General features: G+C 41.3%; 1 protein-coding gene across 5 annotated transcripts in view; it reads left to right on the forward strand.

Annotated features, from left to right (window-relative positions):
- The first annotated feature begins 6599 nt into the window (after positions 1–6599).
- The window catches only part of ATP8A2 (ATPase phospholipid transporting 8A2), a 320016-nt gene continuing 302721 nt past the window's right edge, over positions 6600–23894 (forward strand). For all 5 annotated transcript variants that reach the window (XM_069013203.1, XM_069013240.1, XM_069013228.1 and 2 more), the window contains exon 1: positions 6600–6704. In XM_069013203.1, coding sequence (XP_068869304.1) covers positions 6626–6704 — 79 coding nt within the window. In that variant the 5' untranslated portion in view covers positions 6600–6625. The remainder of the gene's footprint in view (positions 6705–23894) is intronic.

Below are 23894 nucleotides of genomic sequence, written 5' to 3' on the forward strand. Positions count from 1 at the left end.
TGTTTCCTGAACAGCAGCAGGGCAGAGAGCAGTGATGCCTTAGGTTTTAACTTTTATATTGTTCAAATCCTGTACTGCTTAGTGTGTAACTCTGAAGTTTTGTGTGGCCTGTTAGCTGCTGTTCCTTCATGCTGGTTAGACATAACAAACCTCTCTAGGTTTGCTCTTCAAGGCCCCAAAAGGTGTAAACTAAAAGCTTCTGAAGAGGGGGGCAAACTTGGGGTAATTACATCATTAACTGAGGTTATACTTGGAGAATTAACCCTGATACGCAAATGAACCAAACTTATAAACGGGTGAAGAACCCGTGGCCCAGGGTCCATCTTGGCTGTAGCGTTTTGACTGCCCAGGGTGTACCTTTGAAGGCCCTTCAAATAAATACCTACTATTACTCTCTTATTCTTGTCTAGTCTCTGTTTTAGGTGACCACCTCAGGCATCAGCAGCAACCCTTTTATCCTAGTCTGCCAAAACAATGCGAACAAGCAGAGCTGTGAGTGCTGGTCTCTAGGGTATGCATAGAATCACAGAATCATAGAATGCTTTGGGTTGGAAAGGGCCTTAAATCCAACCCCCCTGCCATGGGCAGGGCACCTTCCACTAGACCAAGTTGCTCAGAGCCCCATTCCAACCTGGCCCTGAACACCTCCTCCAGGGATGGGGCATCCACAGCTTCTCTGGGCAACCTGTTCCAGTGCCTCACCACCTTCACAGCAAAGAGCTTCCTTTTTTTTTTACTTACTCTGTGTTGTACACAGCACTTGATTTTTTTTTTTTTTTTGGTATCAAAGTATTTTAAGCAAAATCTAAGTCACAGATAAACGATACACTGAACTCCATTATTTCCAATCATATGGTGCCTTGGCTATAGTAGTTGGTTCAAAACATACTTCAGAATATTTACACACTTGCTCTAGAGTATGGTTTACCTTAACAAATATGTCCATTCTCTCAAGCGTCTTCTCAGTCTTTCTGAGCACATCTCCTTGGGACTAACTTTTGCTTTTCTGCATTTGTTTACAACTGTACAAAGTGAGTGCCACCAAATCAGTATGGCAGTATTTTATTCCTGCCTTGGATTCCCTTTGCACCAATCTCATTGATTACAAAGCCAGAGAATATTGGACTCACATTAGCCAGCAACCTAGCTGTGGGACAGAGAAGTGGATCAAAATAATGAAAATGCACCTCATGCATTTTGAGAACTATTTACATTCTGGAAATCAATCTTATCTTAAAGCACTTCCTATGAAGACAGGCTGAGAGGGCTGTTCAGCCTGGAGATAGAAGACTCCAGGGAGACCTTACAGCATCTTCCAGTACCTGAAGGGGGCTGACCAGAGAGCTGGGGAGGGACTTGTTACAAGGGCATGGAGTGGCAGGGCAAGGGGGAATGACTTTAAACTGACAGAGGGCAGGTTTAGATTAGATATTGAGAAGGAAATCTTTACCGTGATGGTGGTGAGGCACTGGAACAGATTGCTGAGAGAAGCTGTGGATGCCCCATCCCTGGAAGTGTTCAAGGCCAGGTTGGACAGGGTTCTGAGCAACCTGGTCTAGTGGAAAGTGTCTCTGCCCATGGCAGGGGGTTGGGACGAGGTGATCTGTAAGGTCCCTTTCAACCCAAGCCATTTTATGATTCTATGATTTCTTCATTAAACTTTAAATTTCTTCAGTATTATTCTTCTTTGCTTAAGAATACATTATTTTTCTTCATTACTAGCTAATTACTAACTTGGGTCCATGTAAGTTAAGGTCCAAACTATGGTCTACTGTACCATATGTCTTTCCTGTGCAAAGCATTTGTAAGGGTTATTCTACACAGAGCTTTCCATCAATTTCCAGCCTGATGAATTCTTTCTGTTGACGCCATTGCCATGGAATAAAAATTACTTGTTCCAATTTAGCTTACTGCATTTCAAATATATCTTTAAAACCATACAAACTTGGAGTTATTCTGGTAAAGTAAAACTGTACTGCAAGCACAGTTTGTCTCCTGAACTAACTTGCAGGTATGAAGAAGTTGTCATAACCAGTTCTTAGTCTTGAGTATACTAGAAAAAATACATTATTTTTCTTTATTCAGTTTCACTATTTTCTTTATTTATTGTCACAAGTGCCAAAATAGAATGGGTTCAGTATTTTTAAGTTTTTCAGTAATTTTCAGGCAAATCACAGATCACCTCCTGCTATGAGTACAAATTTCAGTTTCCAGCATATCAATATGATTATTGTACTCATCACAATTTTATTTACATGTGTCTTTTTTCAAAAACCTGAAAAACCTGAATGGCATGTAACTAATCAAGTTGCCAACATTTCCAAATTTTGAATCTTTTTTCTCCCATTGCACTTATAGGTAATGGTTTACCCTCCCCCTCCACTCCTCTCCCATGCACCCACTGAATGTGCAATTCATCATTTTTTTTTCCACCTTCAAGTTAAATCTGTGGGTATGGTTAACTGTAAGAGGAGTGTTATTGTTGAGCCCCTTCTGCTCTATAAAGTATAGGAGACTCCAGCTCCCTTAGGAGATTTCGGGTGGGCCATGCATGCATTGCCACATGTCCACATATTTATGGTCACATCCTGTATCTGTCTATAGATAGCAGCATCTCTGCAAAGAAGATCCTTAAGTTATTTCACTTATTTTCCTAAGCTGAATGATGCCAAGCACACTTTCTCTCTCAATCTAGAGACAGCAAGTCCTGACTTTTTGACTTTTTTTTTTGACCTTTTAAAAAATGTCATGATGAGTGACAGACACCTCCCCTGTAGCTCAGCATATTATCTGCCTCATGCTCATTTTGATCCTGTGCATGTAAACAAGGACAAAGTACCACAGCACAAAGATTTGGTTTAAGAGCAAGAGAGTCTATTATGTTGTTTTTCTTTTATTTTTTTTTAAGACAAGCAGAGTTAGACAAGCAGAACTCGCTTGCAATTACTCTCATCTTGTAGCCTAATACCACCACTGCTGGCAGGACGCCACAGGCTTTGTACTGACTTTGCAAGGCCTCAGGACTGAGCCTGATTTTGCCTGAGCTTTTATTGACCTGTCTGTGGCTTTCTTTTACTTAGTTGCAACACCAGTGTCTCTAATGGGTAGGTAGCTATGTCTAACTGTTTTACTTTTGTTTAACTTTGTATGGCGCCACTGTGGCTTTTATATGGAGAGTGACAAGAAGTTCTACTGTGGAGAATGAGATATTTATAACTAACATAATGATGTATAACATCTTTTATAACTAACACAATGATGCATAACATAATAATATATAGCAGAATACAGGCCTGGTATGACAGCAGAGTCCCCTGAGAGTGGTCTCCCAGGACACTGTAGAAGAGGCATAGGATGATAAAAAAAGGAGTACAGCCTTGGCAGTAGAGAACTTGCAGCTACAAAGAGCTCATCAGTAGTCAGCTAAAGCAGTGCAGACCTGGGAAGTGGACAAAGAGAGTTGAGGGATTACACAAAGAACAAATATGTAACATACATAAATGGCATCCCATATAATACAATTGGATGTAAAGTGGAGCAGTAGACAAATGGATAAAGAGCAAGGTGTGAAGGCATTTTAAAAACCACACAAAAATAGCTCCATAACAGTTCTTTGCTTTTCTCAGCAAAGAATTTGTTGGGAGGACACCGACGACCAGCTGCAGCCCCAACACCCGCTGCTTTACAAAGGCCAGCACTGTCGACCATTGGTCCCAGAGGGGCAGTGGAAGGGTAAGCACCACACCAAAAAAAAAGGCAGACAGGAAGAGTGTGTCTACAAAAAACCAAAATGGTTTATTATTTCTGATTTTTTCTTTCAGAAGTAGTAGTAGCATTCTTTAATTTCTTTCTTTTTTCTTTCTTTTTCGGTAATAATTAGCTCTCACTTTTGATTAGACTGTTACGTTTTCCACTACACTAATAAATTCTGAGTAATGTGTGTTTCTTTCCTTTTTTTTTTCCCCAGAACCAATCTCTGTGTATAACATTAGTAATTGGAGCAGAGGATGCATCTTTTTGGAAATTTGGGTTTGACAATCTCTCTAAGGTCCCAGACGGCATCTGGCATAGTCAAAAATAGAATAAAGATATCCTGTCTCCCAGTCTGGCACATTAACTACAGGACCATTCTTCCTGCCTTTGCTTTATTTATTACATTGAAATAATTATTATGCATACTGAGCTCTTTGAAAGTACATTGCTATAAATACTAGAAAAGTGAGCACATTGTAATTTGAAAAATACCAACTGCTTTTTTTTTGGTACATCATTCAAACCATGGAGCCATTATGACAGACCCCAGGGAATAATACTGCCATGACTCATGGTCCGATAATACACAATTTAGTGCACATCAGCACGATGACAAAGACAGACATTGCATAACAAAATGACAAAGGTGAGTCCTGCACAGCGGAATGAGCTGTTTCTTTCCTCAAAGCTCAGGGCTAACCCAGAGCTTGTCAGCTGGTTACTAATGAACGCGAGCTTTCAGAAACACAACCAACTGCTCTGGACTACACACTTAGTTTTCCTGCAGGCCCCACTCTTAAGCCTGCTGAGCAGGACTCAGGTTCTTTCTCAGTTACCAAGATTATCCTGCACACTTGGTTTCCTTGGACACTTTTGCAGTCCACTTGCTCCCCTCAGCTTCCCCTTAGTCTGCAGTGTATAATTATATCCACTTGTGACTTGAGACAGATTTTGCAGGCAGGTCTCCTCTGAGGCCCTCAGTCTGAGCAGGGGCAAAGATGTTTTGTTTCTTCCATGCCAGTAAGCTTTATTCAAATGCCTGGTCATTAATGCTCAGGGAGTGCCTTCCATGGGGATACAGCTCAGGCTTGTTGAGGTGTGGGCTGGGTAATTAAATCTCCTTGAGGCACTCAAGCAGTCAAGTGAGTGAGTAGTCCTGGTAGCTGCAAGGCAGATGGTGTTCTAGCTGGCACACTCTTCGAGAACATTGAGTGTGCAGAGGTGAAAGTAAGTGCAGTGCATGTGAAGGAACAAGAGCACTCAGCTGCCACATGGGCTCTCAGGCTGACGGGGCTGATGGCTTACAGTCCACAATACTTTAAATGTACTGTAAGCACAGTTCACCTGAAGGCTAATTTCTGATGAAAAAGTAAACATGAATCCAGGAGTTGCCATTCATTTTTTGGTCCTTTTTTGGGAGCACTTTCTTTGACTTTGAGCTGACAGCTTGAACCCAAAGTGAACGTCACTTTAATTTGTCTACTAGCTAACAATATATGTGAAGTGATTCCCTGTTCCCCAGGCAATTCCTCCTGGTACAAAGATACTGACCACAACAGATAATAATTTGTGGAGAGGAGAAAGAGCAAGCTGAGGGAGAAAATGATGTTCATTAATATAACCAGCTCCATGTCATGATCTTAAAATGGGAAAGGCATGCTGGCATGCCAGCACTGGGCATTGCCCTTACTGGATGATTTCATTCACAAAGCTCTTGGGCCACTTCTCCAAGAGTGATAAAATCAATGAGTAAATCTTCTCACAGGCAAGAAACATCTGTGGCCAGCAGTCCTGTCCCAAAGCACACATCTCCAGTGGGCTATGATGCATTCAGTTCAATCAGTGTAAAATGCCACAGTTCTGGACTACTTTGAGTTTAGGAAGTGCAAAGTGGTTTGTCAAAATAGTTCTATTTCTAACATTTTGTGAAGTTGTAGCATTCCATACTATATGTGAGGACACATACAGTGAGACAAGTACAGCGAGATTCATAGGTTTAGCATTATTTACGATCTTTGAAATAACACCCAAATTACCCATCATGTGTGCTACCCAACTCTACATGGTCAAGTAGTTTAGATACAGACCTGGGGATGTTTGTCAAAGACCTTTAAGATATGGAGACCATTTCTTATGCAGTAGATCTTCCCAAAACTCAATATATCTTTGTGCTGTGGTGATTCTGCCTCACTTAAACCATTCTACGTTGAAGTTCACCTGGTAGAGAAAGCAACCCCTTAAGATGTGGCAACTGCTGCTAGCTATGCCTGGTTAAGACCAGCATGTGTAAAGATTGAGAGGTGCTGTCTTAGCTATTTTTTTTCCTATTAAATTACATTTCCTCTTTGCCTGTCCTTAGTAGTTAAATTCTCATGGTTGCAAATGTTTTGCACAGAAAGATGATGTGCTGTAAGTACTACATTGATTAATCTTTCCTCTATTTCTTTTTTTAGCCTCGATTTACCGGGCATTTTGAGAAGCAACGGTATCTTTTGTGATGATGCTGGCAGCATACCACAGTGATGAAAGACGCCCTTGTAACCGGAACAAAGAAGCCCGGTTAGGGATCCTGATCCCAGCGGGGGCTTTCTTGGGATGCTTTATGCGCCTAAAATGTCTAGTAAAATACTAGTTCCAGACAGACACCTCAAAACCCCCCACCAAACCCGGGCCCTGACTTCATGGCACCTTACGCAACGGCTCACAGCGGGCGCACAGAGCCGCGAGCGGCTCCCCGGCAGGGCAGCTCCGAGCCCGGCCAGGGCTCAGCGCCTCGCCCGCCCCCGCAGCCCGGGCGCGGCGGTGCCGGCGGCCGCAGCGCGGCGTCTGCGTGCGGGGGGCCCATGGCCAGCGCGCCCCGGCCGGCCGCACCATGCCGAACAGGGCCGGCCTGGACACCGCGCTGAAGATGTCCCTGCGGCGGAAATCCTCCAAGATCCACTCCTCGGCCGGTGAGGAAAGGGCAAGGCGAGGCGGGCGGGAGCGGCGCGGGGAGGAGGCGCCGCGGCGGAGGAAGGCAGGCGCGGGGGGAAGGGAAGGGAAGGGAAAGGAAAGGAAGGCAGCGGCGCCTCCATGGCGCGGCCACCCGGCCCTGCCGGCCGCGGCGCTCGGGGGTCCCGCAGTGCCGCCCCCGCCCTCGGGGGCTCCTGTCGGCGAGGAGGTGCCGCGGGCCCCAGGGCGCAGCGCTGCCCGCCCGCTGCCGCGGCCCCAAGGACACCGCGCCCCTGCCTGCAGAGCCGGCCCGGCGCTGCTCCCCGCGCCCCATCCGCCCCGGCGCTGCCGCACCTCCCATCCATCCCACCGCGACCCCCAGGGCCCCCGGCACCCTCACCCCGCGGCGTGAACAGCCCGGAGGGGGCAAGGCATCCCGCTTTGTTCTCTTGGTTCTGGTAGTTTTTGACAGGAAAATTTCTTCTGGTTAGAGGGCAGTACTGCCGGTGCAGGGGAGACAGAGGTGTCCCCCACCAGGCCGGTCAGGGGCCACTGACCCGTGATGAGGGGTGGGGAGAGCATCAGGCACTGCAGTGAGCCTGCGGAGAGGCAAATTACAAGGTTTCTTGAGAGGTTTATTTAGGAAACTGTTTTTCAACAAGTTCATAAAAAAATAGACAGAAGTAGAATACCTTGAAGGTAGAATTTTGCTTCCAAAGGACTTACACTGACTTCTGTAGGACCAAGGTGCATTCAGATTTCAGCTCTGGTATGTTCTGCTTGGGCATAGATGAAGCATCAGTGACATTGTCAGTGACTTACAGACTTCCATTCCTGTGCAAAATGTTTAGGTGCCTTCTACAGTGTCTGTGGTGAGTAAAAGTAGTATAATGCTGCTTTAGCACTTTTTGTTTCAATGATAAATGTGCACATTTCCTGATCAGCTCTGCTTTGGGTTAAATCTCAGGGCACCTTGGAGAGCATTTGCTGGATTGCTTTTGGATGATGCTGTATTTGAAGATGTCCTCCAGCCACTCGTGGCTGTTCAGCTCACTGAACCAGGCTAGAGCTAGCTGAAATGAGAAAGCCACCTTGCCTTCAGCTCCTCTGCACAACCTGGTCACTCTAGTAACATTTCCCTGTTTGGTCTCACTGCTTGGTAGCAAGGACAGAACTTCAGGGACTTCTCTATAGCTGCTGAAATAAGTGGGATGCTGAGCAAAGAGGTGTGTAATGCCTGCTCAGAGGAAATGGTAAGGTTTCAGGGTAGGATTTAGCATATTACCAGCTTTACTTCTCTTCAGCCTAAGCCGTTCAGATGAAACAGTTGCAGTTAAGCAGATTCCACTTTCCAGTGTTTGGGGTTGTGCCCACTTCTGCAGTCCCATCTGAAACCTTGTCCTATGACAGGGAGGCTCCTTTCCCAGAGCTGCAGTGTGGCAGATCTTTCTGTGACTTAACATTTGGAATCCAAACCTAGGTTCCCTTCAGATACCAGATGCTTGGCACTTGGAGAATGTTTAGCTTCAGTGTGGCATACATAAGGAGTTATGCTTCAGCTTTTGTAAATCACAGAATCACACAGGATGGGTTGGAAGAGACAACAGAGGATCCAACCTTCCTGCTCAAGCAGTGTCATCCTAGAGCACCTTGCATAGGGTTGTGTCCAGACAGTTCTTGAGTATCTCCAGTGCTTGGTCACCCATAATCCACAGTTATACTTGTGGATCTAGGTGGTTAAGTTGCACCTCAGTCATGCTGTAGGTGCTTGGGGCACCCAGATTTTCTAGCTGGGATTTATGTGTACACAGTTTCAGACTTTTACATGTTCCCTGCATTTCACATAAGGAGAATCCAAATTAGGTGATACTTTGAAGAAAGATGGGGGTTGCTGGTTAGCATTAAGATCACTTCCTAGTGCTGGAACAATGTGTTTCCTTGTCTTGAATATTTTTAAGGATAACAGGAGTAATGTCTAGTATAGGTGGATATATAATGCCTATACAATTACATAATAGAGGTTTGTGTAACTCACTACACAGACTTATTAAGGGATATGACTGTAGTTGGTTTAGGACACCAGAGTCAGCTCTGGTGACTTAGGACAACCAGAACCAATCTCTCTGCCTTCCCCATTCCTGCATATTCCCACTGCCTTGCTTGTGTCCACATTAGCCATCAGATGGTTACCTGGTCACCTGGATCAGTGCTGCTGTGGCTCACTACCAGCCTGTATGATCTGAATTCCATCAGGGAACAGACACAGAAAGGCAGTAGCTCTGTTTTTCACAGCATGCTGTGGCTTGATATGCAGACCTGCTGTGTCTGGGGGCCAAACAGCTTCATGTGAGGAGCTCTGGGATCTGTATGCTCAGCTGTAAAAGCACACATTTGGAGACTGAGCCACTGTCCACTGACAGGCAGTTCAGATGTGGATGTGTGGTGGCTCTGCAAAATCTCAAGACCCTTCTGAGCAGAATGGTGTGGAGGGGGAACCAGTCACCCTTTTGTCATCCTTGTTAGGGTCAGGCAACTGTCTCTATCCATTGCAGGTTTTTTGGCTTCTGTGTATCAAAATGTTCTATCTCCTTTCCTTTTTAGAAGAGAAGAGCTTTCCTGCTTTAAAGTCTTTTAGTTTATTTGCTAGTTTTGTTTACTTTTAAGTGAGTTTTGGTAATCGAAAGTATTAGGTTTTAGTTTGGGTCACTGAGATTTATTTTCATGCCATGTAAAGTATTTCAGTAGCTTATAGACCTTCTTCTTTAGCTGAGAAGAACACTACCTCTGTGATGGTCTAACAATGTCTTTTTGTCTCAGATTTTCTACCCTCCTGCATTTGGTGGTGTGACTTCGGTGTGTGCTAATACAGTATGAAATGTAACTGGTATATCTAATAGAGTTTTAAACCTGCTTAACACCAGTACAAAGCACTTGCCAAAAAAGCAGGGGATGTGAAAAGGAGAATTTAGAGATGGGAGTCACCTTCTGCCACTCAGATGATCGCTGCTTTTCTTTTTTATGCATTTGCTCATTAATCGATTTTTTTTCTTTGTACAAGTAAACCTTTTTATTGCTGTAATGTTGTACCAACCGAACTAAATTGATTAGATTTAAATTATTCTCAAAGTCTCTCACTCCTTACTGTTGTAACCACAGACATCAAAGACTAACTTGTTTTTCTCCTTCCTGCCTCCTTAAAATCACTAAAAATAAGAAACTGTCAATAAGACACTGGATTATTATACAATGGCATTTTTATTTTTAGGGAAAAAAATCGAATTTCAACTTTATAATGGATTAAAGGTACAACTGCTCTTGATGTTATTTACTGTGGTTTTTTTCAACTGCTCAGTGATACACATCAGCAAGAAAAATATTTTTAGTGTAAAGGTAGTAACAGAATCTTCTCCCAGGACATGAGGAGCTGAAATATAAACATCATTTCATGGTATGAAACAATACTCCTTTTAAACATTTTCCATCTGTTTTTCCTGTGAAATATTTGCTTATAGTTTATGCTGTGTTTTTGATCTTAGAGTCTTATTCCCTTCTTTGCAAAGGATCCATGCCTTCCATTTTTCAGAGAAATGTCTATGCAAGAACTTCTTTGGGCTATTTTTGTGCTGGGATATAATTACCATGATTGCAACTGTTGGGAAGTGTCATACAGAGCAGTTAAAACTCTACACAGGCACTTGTATTTTGCTCAAAGCATCTTTGAGCAAAGATGGTTAAGCATTGGAACAGGGTCCTCAGGGAAGTGGTTGGGTCACCAGGCCTGGAAGTGTTCAAAAATTAGTAGACATGGCTCTTTGCTATAAGGTTTAGGGGGCATGGTGGTATTCAGTCAAAGGGTGGACCTGATGATCTAGGAGGTCTTTTCCAACCTTAATGATTCTTTGATTTTATCTATAGTCATTTACAGGTTAGACATAATTCCTATAGATATATATAAAATACACAGGAGCTATAGGTGAAATATGTAATCAGCTCTGCACGATTTACCTCTGGCTGTTGCTGCTTCAAATAAGGTGTAATATGGTTTTGAGGAGGACAGGTTCAGGTGGTGTAAGAAGCACGGTGAAGGCTACAAAGCTTTAACCTTGAAGTTCACTCACGTCACTTCTACTCATGGGATACCTACCTCCTATTTTGCAGGAGGATCAACAGTTGCCTTGGATGCATTTTTAAGCAAACAACCCCTATGGAGGGGGTCAGCAAAGTGCTGAGCTAACAAATTCTTTAAATACTATTATTAAAACTGCTCAACTAAGAATAAAAGCCCTATTCTGCTGAGAGAAATGTACCTGGCAGGAGTAGTGACAGTGGGGACTGAACACAGAGGTGTACTTCTCAGCAAATGCTTTAACTGGCCATTAGCATCACCAAGAGTTACTGAAACACTGAGCAAGATGATTGCAACCATAGCGTTGGCACACAGAAATTCTACTCTGTGATGAGAAACTTTTCCAAGTGAAGACTAAACTTCTACCAGTTTAGTGGCAGAAGTTACTACTGAGTAGTCAGACTACTGTAGTCCATGTTTGTTCATGCACACACTCACACTGCCTGGTGGTAATTTGGTGTGTTACAGACCTCCCATTTCTTTTCATCCGTGTTTAACTGGCACATAGCGTAGTATAATGTGCAGCTTATTCAATCACATCAAAGGCCCGATCCTATTTATGTAAACACCAGTGACAATTATGCCTTTTGACAATGCACTCATCACAATAAACCCCATGCTTTACATTACTATGTTTCTGTAGTAGCACAAAGGGGAGTCTTCTCAAGCTGTGTGGAATCTTGCACAACTGTAAAGTGAGGTGGTGGCAGTGACGGGGCTAACTGAAGGCCAACCTGAAATTCTGCCTTAGCTTGAAGCTTGTTTGGCTGAGAGTTAGTTTGCATTAGAATAGGAGGGAATTTAAAATACCTCTGCTTAGGTATTTAGAATTAGAAAAAGGTGATTTATGTACAGTTACTGTGGAGCAACCTCATAAATAACCAAGGTCCTAAGTAGAGTGGCAGAAGAAACATTTTTTTTCTCTACCGTGATGGGAGAGGTGAGATCATAAATAAATCCATTAAAGATCAAACCACTCAGATAGTAAGGAATACAGTTATTTAGGAGTTAATTGAGGACATAAAATATTTAACTACCCTTCTGTTTCTAGGATTAAATTAAATTAATGTATTTAATAAAAACTTAAAGTTGCACTCTGCTGTATAGCCAATATATGAACTCTTATGTTATGCTGCTTGAGTATTCATAACTCCATTGCAAACAGACACATGTATTGTCTATTTATAGAAACTGTTTTATTCCTTCTCTGTGCCACTCTCTCCACAGGACTTTTGCTTCAGATTTTAGTTCTCTAGCAGTATCTGCTTTTAGTATACTTCCCTGTGCTGGGTGATTCAGTGTTCTCATTTTCTGGGTAGACCTAAAAGCACTGCCCTACTAGTGTGATTTGGCAGAAGTGCCACTGTGGTTCCACGAAGGATTAAATATATAACAGTAAAATAACTGCAAAGAAATCTTGTCTGTTCAGGGTCCTAGAATATCACCAAGATGATAAAACTGCTGCGTGTATTTCCTGAGTGAAACTCACTGGGTATAGAAAGAATAGTCATTTAGTATTGCATTTCCACTGCCACAAGGTTTGAGTGCAGTCTTGATCTCTGCCAACTCTGCAGGGTTTTTTTTTAACATGGAAATCTATGGCTTCAGAAGTAATGTTGCTCTAAAGCATTCCCCTTTTTCCTTATCATTAACCCTTCTTCCCTCCTCAAGAAGTTTCGAGCTGATAGCTCCCATTGGCTCTAGATGGTATTTTGGATGATCATCTGAAAACTCATGGCAGCATCTAAAACTGATCACTCTCCAGTCAGCATTCACAAGGCATTTTTATTGTAGTGAAGCCTTGCTGAGGGCCCTATGAACAACTGTGTCATCTGTTCCTGCTCTTCTGGAAGGTTGTCAAGTGATGCTCTGTAGACTCGCTGCAGGGTGGTACTCTTGGCTGGTGTATTTCCCTTTGTCCAGTCTTGTTTGAGCTGTCAAGTATGGCCTTTAAATAATCTTTGAATCTGACAGAGCTGATTTGCTACTTGTGAAGCAATATCCTAAGCACCTAAGTTAGCTTTATTACTGTGACAGGGGAGTGTTTCAGACTTACTTTCCCGTACCGTGTTGTATTGTGGCACATTTTAATTAAGTCTGTAGTAGTGTAAATACTACAGATGTTACAGACAGTATCTGTAGACCCTGATTGCCAACATGTTCTTTTAAGGGGTAGTTAATCACAAAGTCTTTCTCATACATATAGCTGGTAGAGCGGAGCAGCATACTAGATTTTGAAAAGGCAATAGAATATCTCTGCAGCAACATCTTTCTGCTTCTGGGGCAGCTCTTAAGTGTGGCTTGCCACAAATATTTTCCTTTCAGTCTCTTATCTTTCCTAGCTAAGCTAGTTAAGCCTTTTGGAGCAGTTGCAGGGATGTAAGACATGGCATCTGAGAGCTTTAGATAACTAATTCTCAGCTGGTACACTCAAAGGATAATTTGGGAAAGATCATTGACACTGTTGAAGATTGAGAAAAAAAATTAGATTTTACAAAGCTTGGAGTTTTATTTTTAGTGCAAAAAAAAAATAAAATTAATTAGCAATATTGAAAATGTATTATTTGAAGTTATTCCAGTATTTGTTAGGAAAGCTCTCAGATTTTTGATTAGCATTATTGCCAACTTTTCGTAATGAATCCTGCCCACTACAAAAGTTCCTGGACAGTTTCTTTCCAACCCCAGGAATGTATACATGCCTGGCTGTTTCGAAGTTCCTGGCTTTCAGACCACTGGTTGAGTGGTAGTTACATGACAGTAATTCTAGATTCTTGGACACTTTTAATGTGGTTGCTGGAAGTGACAATGGAGCGAAAATACCTGAAAACAGAGGATGCAAAGTTTTGTATTTCAAGGCAAGGTGAGATAAGGCAAAGCTGACATCATGCAGATTTTAATGAATGACCCAGTCCAACCACCTATTTGGACTCCTCACAGAAGTGACACAGTCCCTATAGTTACAATATCACATCCATGTACATGACATTCATAGCTGTCATTTCCTGGCAGCTACAGGTATATTTACCCTTGTGGTGAGAGCTAAAACCAGTTTAAATGAACACAAACATGAAATGTCAGTAAATTAGTCTCAATACTCTCATGTTGTGATGAAGATTCACAAGACATACTGCAGATTTTAAATGTATTTCCACTGCTATCCCCCCTTACATAGGGTATTTTTCTTAATTCTAGTTCTAATTATCAGTTTGAAAGCTCTTGCCTTGGGGTATAAGTGCAAAAAGAAGGTAAATGAGAACTTGTCTTCCACTGGACTAAAATGGAAGAGTCATGATTGTATCAGTTGATAATCGATCCAACAAGATGTGTCAGTTTGTTTTAGCTAAGGGTTTGGTTTGATGAACCTACCTTCTTTTAGAGTGTTGGAAATGAGGACTAACACAAATGAGATTAGCATATCGGTTCTGTAAAGGAGAGAAGGCAGCCTGACATCTTGTTTAAAACTGACTGCAAGGTCTTGATTTTTAATTCATAATTTCTTGAATGCAGATGACCAAACCCATTCATTTGATTTTATTAAATAAGCAGGTAGTCAGAAAGAGTGAAAGCAAAGTGTTTATCTCCTTATAATAGCATCACACTGATTAATTTGGAACTTTGAACAGAAAGAGGGCTCAGGTGTTATCTCCTGTTAACCCAGCACTGTTCTGCCTATTTGTACAGAACACAGTAAAGGTATTCTAAGATCCTGTGCCTGTGAGATCTAGGAACATTGAACCCAATGCTTATACAAAGAATATATGAAACAAGTACTCCAGGCTTTTTTGTGCCTTTAAATACTCCAAGCATACCTTACCTTATTTAATAGAGGCTGGTTATTTGTAAATGGGAGACAAAAGATGCTGAAAGAATATGTGTAAAGTCAATATCAGCCATCATAACTCTGAAATAGATACAGAGGTTACATCTGCATTTGTCATGTCAGTTACACAGCTGGGGATCAGGATTTAACCTGGAAGCTTGAATCTGAAATCCAGATGACATTTACTCAACATTTCTGCATCACTGGGAAGGCTCAGCATAGTTACTGCTTCAGTGGTCCCATGGCTCTCTGTTTTTTATCACATTAATTTTATTTACAAATCTGAAATTTGCTTGTCCTGTTTTTGAAAAGGTTTTAAACCTTACCAGTCTTCATTAGGGTAACAAAGCAGGGTGATCAGTCTTCAGGAGGAGAAAGGAGTGGCTAGAAAGATCTGAAATATCTGAGGAGAAAGAGTTCACTTCTTACAAAAAAACCAAAAAATTTTGGGGGTCTGAGACCCAAATTAAGACACTTCAGGAAAGTGTAAGTATTAGTAAATGACCATGCAAATGTGCAAAGGAACTCATTATTTTAGGGTTATTTTGGATCCATTCCATCTTGTGAAATTGGACATTGTCCTGGTTCCAGCTGGGATAGAGCAGTGAGCAGCTGCATGTTACTTACTTTCCAGCTGGGGTTAAACTACGATAAATTTTTTTCAGGTCTTTATATATAGTGCTGAGCCCCTATAATAGGAAGAATTAAAGATACATTTTCTGGAGAAGGTGAGCTTCCTACTGTGAGTTGTAACGTAATTTAGCTGTCACTAAAATTGTCTAGTAAACACAGATGAAGGTCCCTAGTGCCTTCCAGGTAGCCCTTCTGTCATGGGTCTCTTAGTTGGGACTGTGAACACGGTATCTTCCATACACAGCATAACCCCATTACCATTCCCTCTCTTGTGACAGAGTATCTCATAGGACATGTGCAAAATCCAAAATCCTACAGTAGACCGAAGAAGGCCTCTTTAGTTGCAGGATCTCCATTGAAAACAGGAAGTCTGGTTTGAATCACAGTAGACACACCTGCTTTAAATCTCTGGCCGTTTCCATCCCTGACTCCATACTCTATGCTATCTCTCTCAAGTGTTCTTAGCCATGTTGGTTCTGGTAGGAATTCAATTTAGATGCAAAGGACTGTGTCTGGCATGGCATGGGAGAGAGCAGTAGGTATTCCCAGCCTGGACTGCTGTGGACACTTCAACAGTCCTAAAATTTCACCATCAGGTAAGACTGGGCTGCAAAGAACAAAACTCTGCAGTCCTCAACACTGGATGGTTTTGCTGAGGTTTTGGCCTGCCAGCTAATTACCTAATTTTCTTTGAGGGCTTTCTGCCAAAACCCAAGAGAGAAAAATGGGAAAAAGATAGCTGTAATAATAAATCTGATATGGTCTTGTTGAGACAGTGCAATTTGGTGTTAGTGCTAAATAGCAGGGGATTTAAATAATTTAGTAATCCTTTTGGTACTTTTTGGTTCATCAGACAGCCAGATTCCCAGGGTGTGTGTACTTGGCATTCCTGTTAGGAATGCTGTTGTTTACAGAGACATTAAACTCTCTCATCAGGGTCATCTTCTACAAAGAGAAATCCTGACAACCAAGGGCAAGAGTTAATCTTTGATCTTCCTACCAGAAACCTCCTCCCTTTTTTTAAAATTAAAATCCCTTCTTAAGATACCCAGCACTTTACAGACACAAACATCTTGCTGAATTTCTGCATCATTCTTTTACAAGCTTCAAATCAAATCAGAACATCTTTGCCCACTGATGAGAAGATTTATATTTCTATGTACCAATTCACATCTAGCCAGGGTAGATGGTACTATTGGAGTGTACATTGTCATTAATTTGGGACTCAGCAACTGTAAACAACCATCTTTTTTATTTCCATCAGAACTAGTACACAAACTAGCTAGTGTTCAGTAATAAAATATCAGTATCCTAAGCAGAAGCCAGAAAATTAACTGAGGTAGAGAAAGGCAGCAGTGATGTGGTAGCTTGTGAGGAGCTAAAGCTGTTTCACTGCAGTTCCAAGTATTTTGTCATCAGTGTCTCCAGAGCAAGGGAATAATTTTAGTTATCTACTTCAGAGGGCACTATGAAGATTACAGTCAGCTACGCAGTGTTTGTATGGTGCTGGGAAACAGAAGGTCATATACAAAAATATAAGTTTACAGCCATTAGAATTACATTCTTTTTTTCACAGTTGCCATCTGGCTTTGGTGGTGTCAGACCTCATGAAACAAAGTCCACCTGGATATTCTGGACAAAATAAACAACACAACTTTTTATTTAATCCTCAATTTCTTAGAAAGGTTTATTTTTACAAGGTAATTTTATAAACTATATTTCTGTAGGGTTTTTGGCATTATTTTTTATTGTCTGAATTGTTTATTAACAGTGATTCTATATTGTCATAAACAATTCTAATAAGAAAATTGATATATCCAATTTTGTAGACTAAAATTTACGAAGAGTGATTAACAACCTGAAGAAGGGGGAAGGGAAGTTCTACATTAAGAAGATTGGCAGTGCTTCAACTAGAAGACTATGCTGTGACTGAGGCTGTAGCCAAAAATAGAATTGGATTAACAGAAGAAAGGCAAGTAGATAAAACTAAGGTCAAAGCAGAAATAGATGCTTTAGAATTACCTCACGCACCAAAAGATACGAAGAGATTCTCAAGGAGTTTTCCTATTATATACATGTATAATGGAACATCAGTTCACAATAAGAGGAGATATGAAAGACGACTCAAATAATAATTTCATTAAGAAGAACTAAGCTTTAAAATAGGCGGAAAAAATTACTGTAACCTCTTCTGATTGTTTATACAGGTTTTAACATGCATACTGTGACAAATAAATTAAAAAATAACCTGTAAAAGACAGCTGTAGACAAAAAGAAACAGTAAAAATAAGTTACCTAGAAACTCTTACTGAGGTGGGGTAATATAGTGACAAGTCAAGCTCAATAACTCCTCACCAGAAAAAAGGCTTAGCTAGGTAACAAGTTCTACCTGATGACAATTATTACAGCTCTGTTTACACTAATGAGTCCCAGATCCGTAATTTGTGGGTTGTAGGAAACACAGGAGTAAAGACTCCTGCAATTAGTGGAGGATTTGATTTACAACCCTGGAAGAGGTTAGGTATGGCATAATTGACAGAGATTTATAGACCTTAAGCAAGAAAACTACAAACCTATGTTTTTATAGTTATAAGTAAAAATATGCACTGGGTGTTGTGGTGAAGGGTTTTAAGTATAATAATGTGATTTTATAGGTTAAGTTAAGAATTTAGATGTTGTAAAAGTAGCCTCTGTGTGGATGTGACATGACAGGCTATTGGGTAAGACACAACCGCACCGCGGTGAGAAGTTCCACAGGTCCTAAAGTCAAAACAAAGTTTCATTTTAAGTGCCTATTGGATTAGAAAGTTGTAAATTACAATGTAACCTCGGATCTTGTGACTATTTCTTGTTTTGGCATCTTGTTACTAAATCTCACGCCTCTGAGACTGATGCTTGTTTGTTGTTTTAAGTAATAAATCGTGTATAACTGCGATAGTCCCATCTCTCTTAATAAGAACTCTGACAGTGGTGAAAGCAGCACCAATTAGGCACCAACAGTGGGAGAGAGAAGCTAATTCACACAGATAGGAAGACTTTTAAAGAGGAAAAAGTAGGTCTGTAGAGATTTTGGTAAGATAAGCTGTAGCACCTAGGAAACTTGTCCTTTCTTGTAGCTTTGAATTTCAGTCAGGTAAGTTGGTTTCAAAGGAGGAAAGGTTGCACTTGTTGAAAAAATTTATTTTTTGATGTGTTCAACTCTAGTGCTCTGAGGTAGATACTGACTATCCTTATCTTCAATTTTCTACATGGAAAAGCTGAAGGCCTGTTTTCTTGATAGGAAGGTTTACTCAGAGCTAAAGTAATGGTCTAGTAGTAAGCAAGAGCTATGTCTGCTTTTATTGTAATGATTTTGTTCCTTTATCTGTAGTTAGATATTGCTTGGTAAAAGTATAGCCAAAACCTAAACCCTGAGAGGAAACACTTATAAATTTATAATTTTTTCCTGTCATTCTGTGTTCCTGTGTGACAGGAGCACTACAGTGGTGGCTCTTAACAGCTGCGTAATAGGAGTTATGTTAAAGATGAAACATCTACTTGCTTAATGCAAGAGACTCCTTCAAATTTCTTGGGATGTAAGGCTCATGAGTGGCAAGGAACTGTTGTTTTATTGATAAGCCCAGTATTAAGACAGAAACTGAATGGGAGGGATTTCTCTCCACTGAGTAATTCTGCTATTTGCAGCAAAATAGAACAGCTGTGTGGAAATAGTGTTTCAGTAATATTTCTAATGACCTCTAAACATGGTGTAGCAAGTTAATGCTTATTAGTTGGGGACTTCTGCTCATATGTGACCAAATAATTTCTGTAATAGTCTGTGGAGTGAAGAGAAATAAGGCTTTTAGGCTTTCGGAAAAAAACCTGCTATATGGAATTTGTTCCCAGTAGTTATTTCAGAGAACTAAGTATTTGCTTTGATCTTTTATTAAAGAAAAAGGAGGGGGGGGGAGGGGGATGTGAAACTTATACTGGGGTGAGAATTACTATTTCTCTTTCAAAAGTTGTCTCCTCTTTCACAAAAAGACTTAAGCAAAGGGTACAAAATCCAGGAATGGTTATAGATTAGGACTGTCTGAAATTCCGTCCTGAAGAGTGTTGCACCACTTTGGGCTCAGTATCTGAAGTCTAGCTGATAAGCCTTTCCTAGGAATGAAACACCAGTTCTTTCTGTCCCTGACTGGATGCACTGTCATTGGAAATTGAATCAGCCAGGTGGTGATATTCAGCTTTCAGCAATGGTTGGTTGGTTGGTTTGGGCATTTTTTTCCCTTTTCCTCCCTTGGGCTACTTTTTAATGAAAAACTCCTCCAGTACTAGCACATGAGTCATAAACATAATTTCCTCTAAAGTCATAGCAGCCTATGCAATACTAGATAATTAAATATTGAAAAGGTCTGTGATTCTTGTCTTTGCTCATTCTAGAAGCAATTGCAATAAAACTCTGCCTATTGCAGACAGGTACTGGAATGTCTCAGAAGTGACAGATGGATACGGTGCAAATGTACTTAAAATCTCAGAAATGATGCAATAGGTCAAGCTGAATCCTGATTCAATAGAAAGCAAACATTTGATGTTTTAGCAATGACAAGCTTTGTGTGGACCCTAGCAGGAGACCTGTATGGTTGCAGTCTCAGCAGGTCCAATCAGCACAACTCTGCCTAAATCAAATTCACTGTCACCAGTCTGCAGCAGCTCAGGGTCTGATCTATAGGATTAACAGAAAAATCTGTCAAAGCATCATAATGCATCTTCTAGAGATCAAGCTACTGAGACTATTATCTCTCTTTGGGGGTGGTGGGTGAGAGGAGAGAATATTTTTAAAACTCATCCAGTACAGATGCTGCAGACAGGATAGCTGTTCCAAGAAGAACAACCAGCATAAGAAGGCTTACTGGGTTGGGATTTTTAAAATAAAAATACTTTATTGGGAAAAACATCTCCAGCTATGCTTATAGTATAGGACTTTGGCATAATAGTGGCAGATGGCTGCAGCATTAATATAACCAATAATTATATTTTTCATATAATGTGCTTCAAAGGAAAAAGGAAGAAACCACATGAGGTTTTAGCTCAATCAGCTTTATTCTCATCCTTGGTCTGGTCTTCTGGCCAAGGCTGCAGAGGAGAGATAAGACTGGCTGATACTGCAAACCTGTAAGCCTCTCTTATCTGTCAGTAGTGCTCTCTTCCTGACAGGGACAGGCAGAGGCGTGTGATGGCAGCTTTTTTTCTTGTCCTTGGTTAAACATAGAACTGCTGTTGAATTTTCTGTTTTGTAGGTCTGTTTATACATCCATTACACTGAAAATAAACTTGTCCTGCATGGAAGATTTTCATTGAGTTCACAAGTCTTTTCTGAGCTTAGTGCAGATATGTGTTTGTTAAGCTGCCCTAAACATAATTAGCTGTGTTATGGCTTTGGTAGTCCTTGGTGATACAGATCAGTTGTAATCAATATGAAAGGTTCTGCACTAGATTCTTCATCTGATGCTCAAGGCTGGGAGTACAGTAACTACCCTTCTGGGTCCAGATATAAGAAACCTGAAATGTAGATATTCATTCTTCCAATCCAATGCTGCAACTCGTCTCTTGGGCAGGTGGTGGCTTCAGTCTGGTATTCCAAGTTCTCTGGAAGCTGCCAGGTGGTGGGGACAGCTGCTGATTCTCACACCAGCATATTTACTCCTGTTTGAAGGTGCCTTAAAGGGAAGAAAATGTCTGTTAGAGCCAGAAAATGAATCTGAAGAATGTGCTACCTCTCTGCATGCCCTGGGCTGTGATGGTGATGCAGGACAGGAGATTCCCTCTGCCATGTATCTGCTATTCCGAGAGCTCTGAAAATAGTTACCCTGAGGTTTATATTGACTTCCTGCTGGTAACAGTCAACTCCTTGATGTCCACTCTGCACTGGGGATGGCATTTCTTGTTTCTTTCATGGAAGCAGTGTGATGAGTCTGTGTGGATTATGCTCATAGTTCTGGGATTCAGTGCAGTCTGAATATAAGTCATGGTTATGAAGTGTTCCCTTCATCATGTAGGATTGCTGAACAGTCCTTGTTCTGAAGGAGGAGGGCTAAAATTTTCTTTCTGATTAACAAGATAGCATTAATTTTGTTCCTGCATTACATCAGACTTCAATGTAGCTAGTAGGTATTAAATTAGACAAATTATTAAAAGATAAATAACACAATAGACTAATTTTATTAGTTACTACACTACACAGTTACATGCTGTTTTCTGCAAGGCATTTGGATGCTGCATGAGACAGCTGAAAGTATATTAGAGAGAATGAATTGGTTGCCAATTTCCTCTCTTGAATGCTTCCATTAACAGTCCCACTAACAGTTGTAGTGAACCTTTAATGAATACAATAGGCCACATAACTCATATGAGCCTGCATGGCTTGGTACATGCTATGTTCTGTAATGGTACCTTGCAGTTTTCCATCTAATTTTCGAAGTACTTCATCAACAACTTGAAAGGATTTTTATTTAAAAAAAGAAAGTTGTCTCAGTGAAGAGAATGGACCAAAATTTCTTTTAGCCCCATTACCTTTTTCATATCTGCTTTGTTCTGTGTTAAACACATTTAGAGAATGGCACAAATAGCAGAATAGTAAGGATGTAGTTGATTAATAATGTGTTTAACACTCAGTTTAATTAATTTAACACTCAATCCTTAGAACTTTTAGTATAGTGTTGGGGTACCCTCTTGGGTAGGCTCATTTTGGTGGCTTGTGCAAGCCCTTAGCAATGCAGATGGGATCTGCTCCATGCCAATTCAAAGGTGTGTCTGAGTATCTAAGATGAGTGCTTGGATGCATATGCCTGTGCTGAATAGCAGGAGCTTCATCTAATGGAGTCAGGATGAGGTAAAATTAGGCCTTGCTTCTGCAGTAGCCTAGTCACTTCCTCCTCCAAGTGACCCTTCTCTGTTGTCTTCTGCATGATGTGTGACATTGCTATAAAGCAGAGACAAGTGGTTTGAAGAACTGCTGGGAGTGAACTTTGTGCCTGACTCTTACCCATCAGTCAGTCCTTGATGATCAAACTTGCGTCTGGATCAGTCTTTGTTCCCCCTGTGTAAAAAAGGGGTATATGGATTTGAGACCCTGAGGTTTAAGAGAGTTTGTTTAAACCTTAGTTCCTTACTTCGTAATCAAATATTTCCTTGTAAAGGCAGTTTCAGCTGTCTTGTGTGGCTTATGGATGTGCTCAGGGTATGCCCACATGGTCATGTATTTAAATGTCTTCCGGAAAATTGGTGTTCTGCTAACGTCCTCTAGAGTATGGACTTCTGGGTTTGGGGATGTTATGCTGTTTTGGACAAATTTGGATTTAAAAGATGAGACTTTTGGACGATTTATTAAGGGTGAGTTGGGAGTTGCCCTCAAGGGTGCTGAGGGAGCCCCACTGTTTCAAAGCTGGCTCCACTTTGCAGGGCCATTCTCTCACAATGCCATACCTCAGGTCAGCATTCAGGATGTCTAAGCTGTCAGCAGCACTAGTGAGGAATGGGGTTCAGTAAGACATGGCTGGCTTGGTGCTGGCTGAGCCCTTCCCAGTGAAAGAAGTTGGCAGTGGTGAGATGAAGACATGGTGTTGGATTTGTTGGGCTTTTGCAGTAGGATATGTCACAAACTGTTGAGGGGTCAGCATTGGTATGGTTGGCAGTAGAGCTGCAGTCTGCTGTATTTTGTTCTTAAGTGTTAAATTTTGCCCCAATGCTGTTATCAACCCATAACTGATCAAGGCAAAATAGTCATCCTTGCCTCTGCATAACAGATGAGACGCTTTGAAGAAACAGGGCTTTCCTAATGTGTGTTTTCCTTCTGCTGAGCTCTCCCACAATACCTGTGAACATGTGTGCAGACATGAGAACAGACCTGACTTCCCAAATAAATTGTTTTCCCGGTGCTCTTACATTTTAATAAAGCAGTGGGATTGTCTTTGCAATCTGATTGCTATTGGCTGAAGGAATTTCAGCAGCTGTACTGATCATGCCTGATGCTTTTAGCTACAAGACCCCCTTCCCTTACTAAGTCTAGAAGCAGCTCTGTCATACATCTCATAGCTGTTGCGAGGTGCTGCCTAGCAAGCAAATGGCTGTTCTAAGCTGCCTCTGACAAATTAAATTAATTATCTGCAGCCTAGTTCATTAACCAAGTCTGAACAGTGAATACTGTGCTATTAGTACTGCTAGTGGTGCATTTTGCATGCTGCTTTTCCTCTTCCTCCCCTGCTGCCTCTTGGTCAGCACTGAAGTTATGAGGGTACCTGCTATTGCCCTGTGTCTTTAGAGCAGGGCTGCTGTGTAAAGAATTCACAGGGCTTACAGGTTTCAGGCAAGTCTAGTTAGAGTGCATAAGCTGAAGCTGAATGATGACAGAAGATGCACAGTATGGGATTTTCATCTGATGCAAATCTGGATTTTGTTAGAGCTGTTCTAGATCTCCCTGTGGTAGCTGAAGCCAGCTTTCCCCAAGACTCAGTCAGACTTCTTATCTGCAGTTGCCAGAACAGAGCTATCTCTACCTTATAGCCTGCTTGCCTGCTGTGGATTCCTTTGAGGTTTTTGTTGTTGATTTTTGTTGTTGGTTTTTGTTGTTTTGTTTTTTTTAACAGAGGGTTT

This window comes from Aphelocoma coerulescens, chromosome 1 (assembly GCF_041296385.1).
Source record: "Aphelocoma coerulescens isolate FSJ_1873_10779 chromosome 1, UR_Acoe_1.0, whole genome shotgun sequence".
Classification (NCBI taxonomy): Eukaryota; Metazoa; Chordata; class Aves; order Passeriformes; family Corvidae; genus Aphelocoma; species Aphelocoma coerulescens.